The sequence below is a fragment of the Limulus polyphemus genome, unplaced genomic scaffold (assembly GCF_000517525.1).
Source record: "Limulus polyphemus unplaced genomic scaffold, Limulus_polyphemus-2.1.2 Scaffold1269, whole genome shotgun sequence".
Lineage (NCBI taxonomy): Eukaryota > Metazoa > Arthropoda > Merostomata > Xiphosura > Limulidae > Limulus > Limulus polyphemus.
Window position 1 is genome coordinate 122,541 of NW_013666879.1, and position 12,424 is coordinate 134,964.

At 33.5% G+C, this 12,424-nt stretch overlaps 1 protein-coding gene across 1 annotated transcript in view; it reads left to right on the forward strand.

The window, feature by feature from the left end:
- The window catches only part of LOC106462865 (uncharacterized protein C19orf43-like), a 17,322-nt gene extending 5,502 nt beyond the window's left edge, over nucleotides 1–11,820 (forward strand). Inside the window, exons 2-3 of the mRNA XM_013922830.2 lie at nucleotides 10,021–10,095; nucleotides 11,423–11,820. Of these exons, the coding sequence (XP_013778284.1) occupies nucleotides 10,021–10,095; nucleotides 11,423–11,527 (180 nt within the window). The 3' untranslated portion in view covers nucleotides 11,528–11,820. The remainder of the gene's footprint in view (nucleotides 1–10,020; nucleotides 10,096–11,422) is intronic.
- The last annotated feature ends 604 nt before the right edge of the window (nucleotides 11,821–12,424 follow it).

Here is a 12,424-nt window from a genome sequence, read left to right on the forward strand (position 1 = left end):
AAAATTGAAGACTATAAAAATTATGGTTTGTCTGAGCAATAACGATTTTATAGAGATTAATTTATGTTTAATTTCGTACTTTATCGAGAATTACTTTATCCTTGTAGAATTAAGAACTTAAAACTTGTATACTCTTAAAATATGGATTATTAGCTAAGATTTTATGCTATTCTAATTGGTATAACGTAAACAAAAAGTAATTTAATCAATTTTTCAATGAAGACACTAAAACCTTTTGTCATATGCAGTAAAGGAATACATGTGTAATCTGTGTAGTCTCTCCTGTGTAATCTGCCAGGCCTAATTCAGCCTTTTTAGACATGATTTCTCAGATGTGTTCCATTTTATCAATTTGCATGATTTCCAGTAATCCTGTTCCTTCCTTATTATATGACTCTTCTTCCTCTCAGTATTTTGTTTTTCCTCCTTTTCCTTATGTCAGGAAATCATGCTGAGCAATTTGCTTCTCAGTTGTGAGCTGGTGCTAGCATGCATTGCCTTCTATGTTGGGGGGAGGCTGACCCTGACAGTCTTGTCTGTTTATCTCAGTCATAGCTTTCCCACCTTCATTTTATCCTTATGACTCTTCTCCACTAAACACCTCCTTTCTGAGGCACTCCAACACTATCCTGAAGGACTTTCAGGGGATATCTTTTCCCTCATTACCTCTACATTGGCACAACTGTCCTCCTCAACTCTCTATTCACATTTGTTTTTTTTGCTGTTGGGACCTTCTGGAAGGGACACTGTCTTGTTCCAGGTTCATATACTGTCAACTGTATTCCTGTAACTTTGGAATCATGTGTGGATTCTGTGAGGCAACATTTGATCATTTCATCCTTGATTGCTCATTTGTTTCAACCTGAGCCCTTGCAAGCACCTGTTCCACATCTGACACCCTCCTGTCCTTTATCTGTTACTCCCACTAGGGATTCCACCATTTGTCATTTTTATAGATGCAAGTCACATCATTGCCAGCAGTACTGGTGACTATCTTGTGGATTCCAGTCCAGTGGGGACTCATTTGACCAATTTTGTTTAAATATGGTGGGAATTCCTTACCATTCATTGGGTTCTTCAGGTCTTATCAGAAGGACTTGTCATCCAATTATTTTCCCAACCCCATTGTTTTCTGTACTCGTATCCTTTTTATTACCTTAGGATCCTATAACCAGTCAAACTCTGAACGAGCTGGTCCAGACTCTCCTATTACACAGAACTATTGAGCCTGTCAGCCATCCTTCTCCAGGCTGTTTGTGGTCACAAGAAAACCAGGGACTGGCATCCTGGGATCAATCTGTCCTCCTCAATCAATTTCTGGATCTTCCTCATTTTACAGTGGAGTCTTTTCTCACACTATGGTGGGCTTTCTCTCTGGAATTGTGGGTGACCAAGGTAGATGTCTAGAATGCTTATCTACACATTCCTATTTCTCATCAGTGCAGACGCCATCTTCGGTTTGTCCATCACAGTGTTGTATACCAGTTTTGCACCTTGCTATTCAGGCTTGCTTCAGCTCCGTGTGTCATTTTTCGGGTGGTCAAAGCTGTTGTCCAACTTGTACATGCTTGGTTGTTGCATTTATGACTGTCTTCTGTTAGCTCATTTCAAAATGGAGTCTTCCCTTCACACTTGTCTTCTTCTTTCAGACACTGCTCAAGTGGGTTGGATAATCAAGCTAGAAAAGTCTTTCCTGACCCCTACCCAATATCTTGTCCACTTAGGGGTCTTTTTCATCTCCCACCTCAGTCAGGCCCAAACTTCTCCTCGTTGATTCCAGTTCTCTACACCCTTGCTGCTCCCTCTCTTACTGTTTGCAGGGTTTGATTGCTTTCAGGGATGTAAACTTCTATTCCCTTGGGTCTCTTCAGTGGACTCTGCACAACCAGTGAAATCTCGCTTGGGTTCCCTTGGATTCTCCCATTTCCCTTCCTCCTTCACTCATAGATGATCTGCATTGGTGATTGAACAAGTGCCACACATCATTGGGTGTACCACTTCCTCCTCCTGTTTTTTCTGCTACCGTTTTGTGTTTACCTTCCCTATCCTCTCCATCTTGTTGCATTCCTTCCAGGTTTGTAGACCTCCTCATCGAGAAGTCCTTCTGGATTGAGATTTCAATATGGTTCCTCACTGCCTTACTTTAACTCTGTTTGAACTTTTGTTCTCATGTTCCTTTTTTTTCACTTGTCCTTTAAGACCTACCTTTGGGCATCATTGGGCTGATATATTTGCTATTTATGTTTCCAGCACTCTGTATCATTCCACATATGTTCTCCTTTATCTGGATCGATCTTTCATTCTCAAGACTTTGACAGCTCCTGAAGGTAATTTTTCCTTGTTGCCAGTAAAGGAAGCGTCCTTTATTCCAAGTCTGATCTGAATAGGCTTCAATGTCCCATATGTGCTCTTTATTGTGACATTTCTTGCATGGCTTCCTTGGTTCTCATTCCTACCTCTTCATCCCCTGGCAACATTCCTCTGTTCGTGACCTTTCTCCTCAACACTTACCAGTTGGGTTTGGCTTTTGATTAGATTGGTTTATTCCTCCTTTTCTTCATTCTGAAACCTGTTCTAGGTGTTGAATTCAGGTCAGGCACTTTACCTTTTCCCTGGCATCTCATCTCTGTCATCCATTGGAAGATATTCTTTAAGCGAGCATGGGGCCTACCACTCATATGTTCATATTCCATTATTTGCATTGGGTGGCTGTTTCTTCCTCATCTAGATACCATCTTTTACCTGTCACCATCCTTCAAACTTCAGCAAGACTATGACAGAGTAAGTTAAGTTATCTTTTTTATACACATTGTACTTTCATTCATGGGCATGTCCCTTTTTTACTGTCGGGATCCCACTCTGTGATGAGTGTTGCATGTCCAGATATATTTAATGCATCACAAATCCGCACCCTATAGCCATGTTGCTATCATAAAATATATTTATATTCTTGTGGCATATAACGCACACTGTTGAGAATGGGTGTTCCACAAGATAGCTGATAGGTTTTTCCCTTGCAATATATTTGCTTCATAAATGTGCCCATTCCAGACTGTACTAACCCATGGATATGGGTAAAGCAGAAGGGGATAGTTGCCCATTCCTGCCATCCATTAGTTTGAATAAATCAGGGGTGGTATTTTTAAAACAAGGTTTTTGTGGTCACCCATTGCACTGTCTTCGGTGTGCACATTCCACCATATTCTCCACCACATTTTATCCTCCTTTGTTCTTCAAGTGGAGTATGGGAGGCTGCTGGGGTGGTGAATCATGGAGATATCCTCCTGAATGTGATCTTATGCAAATAACTAAATATATAACTACATTTATTTGAGAGTAGGGCAGTGGTGTTCTGCTGGTATAGCTGACGTTGGTCCTCCATTCATGAGCACCATCTCTGTCCAGTGGGCTCTGAGGGTTGATGTTGAGGCCAGCTTCTGTGACTACCCGGAAGGTGAGGTTGCGTATCATTTATAGGGTCAATTCACTTCTGCGCAGTGGTAACCAGAATCTAGCGATGCCCTCCAATGCTGTAAGATTTTGTCTGAGGGTATGAGATTGCGCATGTACACTAATAATAAAAATTTTCCATACCTGTATGGTGGGCTCTTAAGGATTGATGTTAGGCCCAGCTTCTGTGAATTTTTGGAGGGTGTGGTTGCATATGACTTTAGGGACAATCCACTTCCATTTGGTGGTATCCGGTAGTTTTTGATGCCCTCCAATGCGTAAAGCCCTGTCCTAGGAGATGATGTTGTTTTGGGGTCAATCCTTCACATTGCAGTTCACCCCCTTTTATTGGGATCCCACATTCTACCATCACATGGATGTCAGTTTCCAATAACTGGTTTAGGATTTTGAGCAGGACCAATCAACATAAGTCCTCACACGTGATGCCTGTTACTACCATAATTCGGATACCAGTTTCCCAGATGTCTGGTTAGTTGTGGATTGTGCACATGTGCACATTTCACAGATTGGTTTGCACAATATATAATTCCATTCTACGGAAATTGAAGTGAAGACTATGTGGACCCTCCTCCTATTGCTGATTGGAAGTTATATTCTCGATACTGGTTGGTTTTGGTTTGGACTTGACTGGTCACATGAAGTCTGATACGCCCTAGACAGTCTACACTTTGGAGAACATCCAGTTTTGCTTTCCCCCACATTACTGCCTGTAGAGAATTCATCTACAGCCTCTCTTCATTGGGATTGAGAGTATGTTCTTAGGTGATTCAGATTCCAATCCCTTCATTTTCTCTCCCATTTGGTTGTGCTCCTACTTTTTTGTGCATGTGTCTGTGACACCTTTTTGCATACCGGGCAAAGAGTATACCTGGTACAGAAGTGGTGTGGTCTCCCAAGGATGATTCTTTCTTACAATGATCATCGGTATAGGATATTCTTCAGAAGCTTTTGAAGAGTGCTTCCTTATATCCCTCGCACCGGTCCGTCCACCTATTCAATGTGGGATTCTAGCTATATGTGAGAAGAAGTAATGTACCTTATCAGAAGTTATAATTTTCCTATACTGAAAATATATTTCCAATAGGTACTTTTCCCACTTCCCACCCTTCTTTCCCCACTGAAAACTGGGGCTTCTTTTTCTGCCTAAACTCAAAACGATAGTTCAGTAGAATTGTATAGAGGGATCCACATGCATCAGGTGGTTGTGTAGCATTCCTGTTGGTGGAGGGTTTAGCATGACAATATGTATGTGAGATAGAGTGGAACCATGATAATAATGAGTAAGTGGAACTGCAAGGCTTGTGGCATGCAAAAACATTTTGTATATAGGGACAGCACTGAACAAAAATAGTTATATATATGTGATAGGAAGAAAGTACCCATCAGAATTTTTTTTTGGGGGGGAGGGTTAATGGTACTTTTGTATTGTACAATATATTAGTTATAAAAAAAATGTTTATATAGAAATACTAATAAGATTGTAATACACTTTGAAACAGAAGGTTACAAACCTCCACAAAAAAATTACTACTATTTGTGTATGCATGTTTTTAGGTTAATTCTGAAATGCCTAATCTACTGGGTTTTTTTAGTTTTACCTGAGAACTAAATCCATATTAAGAGCTCCACAGAAATCGTTTATATAGATGTGAGGCAGAAAGTGTGTGAAAATAGTTTTTTAAAAAAAAAAATGGTTAAATAGTGCATCATAATTTATTTTAGAAAATACTTTTGAAATGAGCAGAAGCTTCAATAACTTAGGTTTTGCTATTGTTTTAAAAAAGTTAGTTATTAATCCTGTTTTTATATTCTTTATCAATCCTCACACACATGGCCATTTTATCCACTTGGGCTATTTGATCTTTATATTTTACTTATGAATTAATTTATTGAGCTGTTATCTGTACATATTGCTGATCAACTGTGATTAATTTCCTCAACTTTCTAAAATTTTCTCAAAAGCTACAATATATCATGAAATTTTACTTTGTCATGCATTTAAAGTTTCCCACATATTCTTTATAATTGTGGATTTATGGTGCTAATTTTAGTCCAAATTAAAGTACAGTAAAAGATTTATTATCCAGCATCTGCTGAACCCAGGTAATGCTGGATAGGTGAAAATGCTGGTTAGAAAAACTTTTCCATAAAATATTTCAATTAAAGGAAAATTTTTGAAACCTTACATTGTTAATGTTATAAAGTACAGTATTTCTACATCTATAACAGTAATAGTTTTGAACACTAATAAATGTAAAAAAACAAATTGTATAAAAACTCGGTACAGTATTGTAAATGTGGATCACGGTACAGCCTGCTGAAAACCGAAGCTTGCTGATGGGAATGAACATGAAGCTACAGCAGCACCACTAAGCTACAATGAATATTTATATTCCTAGATATTGAAATTTTCCATTACAAGAGCTTTCCAGATATGAAGATGCTGGACATCATAGTTTTACTGAAATATGATGTTATATTTGAAAGTTTTGCATTGTGTTTTAGCGCAAGTTAATGATGCTGTATAAAATTTCCAAATTTCATGTTTCGGTGTAGAATAATTGCTTTATAAGCATCATTTTGGAATCTTATGAATGAGGACTAGTTTTCAAATACACAAGTAAAGAAAAATATAATTTACCCTTGAAATTTTACATACTTTAAAATCGGTGACATGTTAATTAAGTTGTTAACTTGTATATTGCTATCTATTTCTACAAATTCATGAAACTTGTATGATTTTTCTTGTTGTCCTTGCTGAATATACAATGTATAATAAATATAATGGTAACAAAATTGTGTTCAACATGAAAATTTAGACCTAGCTCTAATAAATGGATGTTGTAATTACTTTATTTACTAAAGCAAAAATATATTTTGAAGGGCTAGCAGTTGTTAAGGTTTAACATTGTTGTTTTTTTCATAGAAAAATTGGGACAGTGGGCATGGCTCATATTTTATGTATTTATATATAAATCATATTAATTGCATGATATATGATAAAGATATTTAATTATAGTTGTTACAATAAAATATGATATATTTAAAATATTTTTGGTGTATATATTGTGTGTAATATTGTTTTGTGATTCCATAAAGTAGATATTGTTAGTTCCAGTAGTGTTTAGGACAATATTAATATAATTAGTGTAGCTAAAAATATGGTGTATTTAAAATATTTTTGGTGTATATATTGCGTGTAATATTTTTTTGTGATTCCATAAAGTAGATATTGTTAGTTCCAGTAGTGTTTAGGACAATATTAATATAGTTAGTGTAGCTAAAAATATGGTGTATTTAAGATATTTTTGGTGTATATATTGTGTGTAGCATTTTTGTTGTGATTCCATAAAGTAGATATTGTTAGTTCCAGTAGTGTTTAGGACAATATTAATATAGTTAGTGTAGCTAAAAATGTAAGCATTTATTTGTATTGGTCAGGATTGCATACACATTTCTGAGTTAATTTTATTTTTCAAGCAAATGACTCTTAAATATGCTAATAGCCAAAAGTGTAAAACAGTAATATCTGAGTTATTAATAACATTGTGATCTAATTTTGAAACATTAAACAACTTGGTACAGTAGGTCTTGTTGAAAGGTTTCTCATTACTTAAGTCTCATTGATGATTGATTGGACTGATTAATATGTGGTACAAAGGAAAAGCTATTCATAGTGTTAGTGGAACATTTATGGGTTTTTGAAAAATTATCCAAGATTCCTTGGTTTGTTGAATATCCTGATATTATACATTCTTAATTATAAGAGATGTATGTTGTGTAATGGAAGTATAATTTGTTTTCAGAAGCTCAATTTATTTTTAGTTTTTAATGTAGCATTTATATGGTGTATTTATTTTGAATAGTTTTATATGATTTATAATTGATGGTTAGCTTTATTTTGTATGTATAGTAGCAGAGACTCACAAAATATTTGCAATCATATTTGTATCTTTATTGCAACAGTATTTCCTAAAATACAGGATTTTCTAGAATAATACAAAAGGATTCTAATTGCAGACATTGAAATTTAAAGTCCACTTGTCTTAGGCCTAAAAATAGTTAAGCCTTTATTATGGATGGGGGGGGGGGTAATAGAAATAAATTAACACTATAACTTGTATAGATGTTTTTGCTTTAGTGTATTTAATGCCAAAACTTTACTGTTTATATTGCTATCAATAGATAAACTTGATGTTATTCTACAATCTAACATTAGACAGAATGTTTACTAAAGTATATTTACATCCACCTTTTGTTTACATCTGTTGAAATGAAGTGTGCAGACATGTGCATTTAGATAATAAGGTGTGCATGCATTTTTAGGACAATCAAAAACTGGGTATTATTATAATACTTATATTCATAAATATACTCAGTTGAAAAATAGCTTTGATTCTTTTAATAAACCCTACTGCTAATTTTCTCCCTCAGACTATATGCCTGGTGGTTAGCATGATCAAAACCCGGTTCTGAATGAGCTCATCCTTCATAACATTATAATGTGGGGGTCAATCCCATTATTCTTTGGTAAAGAGTAACCCAAGAATTGGTAGTGTTTGTTGGTTGCCCTCCCTGTGGTCAGCAATTCAAAATTAATGACAGTAGCAGATAATCTTTGTAGCTTTGCCATAACAAAGACAGGGAAAACAAGTTTAGTGGCAATTTGATGATTATTGGAATACTTAGAATATTTTGAAAACATAATTTTGTTTAGTTGATCATTTTTGTGACAGGCAGTTTAATTGTAACTTCAATTCATCAATAGTTTGAATAATTGGATACACTAATCTCAATTAGTTGATTATTTTTGTGAGAATGTATTTATAATTCCAAAACATACTTTTTATTTCTGTTCACACTTATAGCTATTACTCGTCTGCCAGGGTTTCTTCCTTTGCCCATCTAAGCATTTATCTGATTTTTTTCTCACTTGCTCCAGTCTTTTATACCCCACTTAATTTCCGGGGGATGTGAATGCATTACTCTGGGGCTACAGGTTGGGATCCACTCATAAGAATCTATATATATATAATAGTGATGAGAAATCATGAAAATTCTATTCACAGTTCATGAATTAATTCCTGGGTCAAAGGAATACCTGTTGTGGATGTAGTGCGGTTCTACCACTAGGGTGCCATTCTTTTATTGCCACACCTATGATCTGTGCATATGCTTTCTGTATGGATAATGTCCTCACTGGTCCCTCCACCTTATCAATGGGGGATTCTAGCTGTAAGTGTGAAAGGAGGTAAGTTTGTTTTGGAAGTTAGAATTTTCTTAAATCAAAAATGTATTTTCGATAATACTTACCTCCTTTCACACACTCCTGTCATTCCTCCCCATTAAGTGCCAGTGTTAGAAACTGGGATTGAGTCAGTCTCAAAAAAGGGATAACATTATCTGAATGAGATGCTTATATACAGTACCAAGATAGGGGGTGCATTGATATAGGTGGAGAGTGTCACAATACAAATACTGCCAAGTGCAATTAAGTGGAGTATAAATAACTAGAGCCAGCAAGAAGAAATCAGACCAATGCTTAGATAAGCAAAGGAAGAAACCCTGGCAGTCAAGTAATAGCTTTTAAGTGTGAATGGAGGTAAGTATTATTGGAAATACATTTTCAATTTTAGAAAATTTTAACTTTCGATTAATCATTTGTTGGAATATTTGGAATCATTAATTTTCATTAATCAGTTTTTATTTAGTGGTAATTTTGATTATATCAATTAAATCATCCAGCTTTATTCTGTCTATAATAAGTTACTGCACCATTTCTTCACAATATAATTATTCATACTTTAGATGCTATTAAGATGAACCAGTCTCATAGTCATTACTCTAACATTACTAGACATAAAAGATGTTTTTTTGGTTTTCTAAATTTCATCTTGCTGAAACACCTATCTTTCAAAAGCACTCAGATTATAAGATATGTTTAACTATGCCATTTAAAAAGAAAGTATTAGCTAAGAAGTTTTAAATATCAAAACAGTAATATGGAAAATTGTTTCTATATTGAAAACAAAATTGTCAGGCCATTATACATGTTATACTCATTATTTTCCTTTCAGTGACCTCTGTAAGAAACCTTTAGTTTGAGCTATATCATAATGCATTAACTCATTTTATACAATATGAATTAGAAGCAAACAATTTTGACCTCTTTAAAACTACAGCAAATAAGAATAGTCGAATTTTTAGCTCCAAATTTTGCATGTCTGGATTTCTTAAGTGATGATTTCTACTGAATATGGCTTTAAACAGGTTTTGAGGCTACATTCATTAGTTATTTTTAAAACTATTGTATTAAACCTTTTTTAATAATTTTTTATGTGAGCTATTCTGTTTACCAGAAATTTATCTTTCTTGTACAAGTACTGTTAAACTATGATTATAATAGTTGAACATACTTTTGAGAGGAAATTGACGTCAAAGCTGAACAATTATATAACTACAGCACTTGGTCCTTGGTGTGCACCTGTCTCTGATTTTGGTAGATGTGTAGAAATTTTTATAATGGTGTAAGTACTTGTTTCTCTCCAGGTGAGTAAGAGACGTGGTGGAAAAATCCTTAAAACTGGCATGGTCAAGAAACTGAAAACTAATCCTAAGAAGGAGGTGAGGTTTCCTGAACTTCAGTTTATTTTAATTTTAGAAACATTTTTATTGACAAGCCCTGTGATTTATTTATAGCCAGATTCCTGCTCTTTTTAAGGTAACTAGTTTTGTTATTTCAGTTATTGTGTATTTAGATGGTAATATTAACTGCTTTGATACCTTTGTAGATATTGGTATTTTTTTTAACTGACTGTATGCTTAAAGGAAGAGCATGGAAACATTTTCTTTTACATTTAATTACAATTTATTTAGTATTGGAACTTTTTCAGATTTATTTTCAGTACTAAAATTGTAATTAAATGTAGAAGAAAATATTTTCATGCTTTTGCTTTAAAATATACAATTAAAAAATATCAGTATCTACACATGTATGGAAGCAATTACTGTTAACATCACGTAAGATAAGGAAAACCATACATCTCAAAATTTACAAACACTATTAGCAATCTGCAGTATTGCTTCACAATATGTAACATAAAAAAACAGTACACTATACTAATACATATCCACTAAAATTGTACAGAAAAGGGACTGAGTTATACTTGTATTTTCAAAGGTGAACTATTTTAGAATTCTCATTTTTAAAATGAGAGCTGAGTTCTTTAGGCTGAATGTTCAGCCATTAATTGATCTGAAAGCTAGAACTTGGAAACTGTCAATATAAATAGAATGGTGGTGATTTTCTACTATGGATACTAATTGGAGAAGTCTAGTAATTTAAGTTTTAGGTAGAAACCTGTGCATGTTCATAGACTTGTACTGTAACATTAATATAGTTGGCTTTACATTCACCACAAGTATATTTTTAGGCAATGTATGCGTAGAAAGAAGGTATAAGTGTTTTGAATTCAGCTCTCCTTAACTTTAAATGCGAGAATTTTAATATATCTCTTGAGCTATGTAATTATGAGTATTTACTTTTTTTATGTAATTTATTTTGATTTGTTTTTACACTACTGCTTACTTGATTTATGTAATTACAGATTGTAAAGTTTAAAAAGTAAATATGGTTTTATGTGATGTTCCTCTCACCTAGACACCACCTTATCTGTTATCAAAGTTTCACATAAAGATGACAACATGAAAGACTGTTTCTTTTAAAATCAGATTTGGGAGTTTAAAGTGAAAACGAATTATGTTTTAAGAATATAAAAAAATATATTCTTAAATATAAAACTTTATGCTAAAAAATATATAGAATGTAACTAAAAAAAATATTAAACTAGTTCTTACATTACAAATATATTTGGTATAACCTAATCCTGAAAAGTTTCTGGCATACAAAGTTAAGTCAAAGTTTCTCACCTGTTAGCTAATTTTGTTTCAGGAAGAAAAACCCACAGATGCTTGGTCTCGTTACTTGGAAGAGGTGAAGAAGTACAAACAACATGCATGTGAAGATGACAGCAGAATGAGGCCTTTAGTAAAGTGAAGTGCTTGTTGTGAAGGCAAAAGCATTTTACATTATTGGCTTGAATTATTCAGATAAAATTAAATTACGTATGGAAAGATATGCAACTTTTTTTTTTTGCTACACATTTAAATTTTCCTTTAACACAGATATTGGAAATTTCAGTGACTCCTTTTCATTTTGAACTTTTTTCAAATAATTACACAACTATGTGAAATTTTAACATTCCTTTACCTGTTTCAAATATGTCACCGCATCATATAAATACTTTTTTGATAATTATGTATAGTGTAAATAAAGACTTTTGACTGATATATGGTATTATCCCCTTTATTTTTAGTACTAAGACTATTAATTTAATAATATTCCAATATGAGAAGAAGAAAAAATAGGTATGGTCAATGTCATTTTCTACACATTTGCCTTTTATTATGTTAACCCCTTTTGGCCACAGTTATAGCATGTTTATAACTTTTATGTTCATTGTTTCAGTAGATTTGTAACTTGCTAAAAATGATTTGATAGACAAATCTGTTTTATTTCAGATGTATTTACATTTTGTAAAAAATAGTTCCTTTTATATGCATTTATTCATTTTCTCTAGTTTTGTTAAACTATGATTTTACCACAAGCATAATTTATTTGTTTATTAGATACAATACACACAACATGGTTTTCAGAAAATAATCATTAAAATTGTAGATTACTTTATCTTAAGAAAATTTGTGGTGAAAGACAGAAAAATGTTTAAAAACATTTATATGGAAAAAATCAGGTTATCCCATTTTGTTAACTCAGTATGTATGGAAATTTTAGTTTTGGTTTGTTAATTTTGAGTAAAAAATTAGCATATATAAGAAATAATATAAAAAAAATCAAGTTTTTATTTTATACTTGTTTATAGACTAATCACAAATC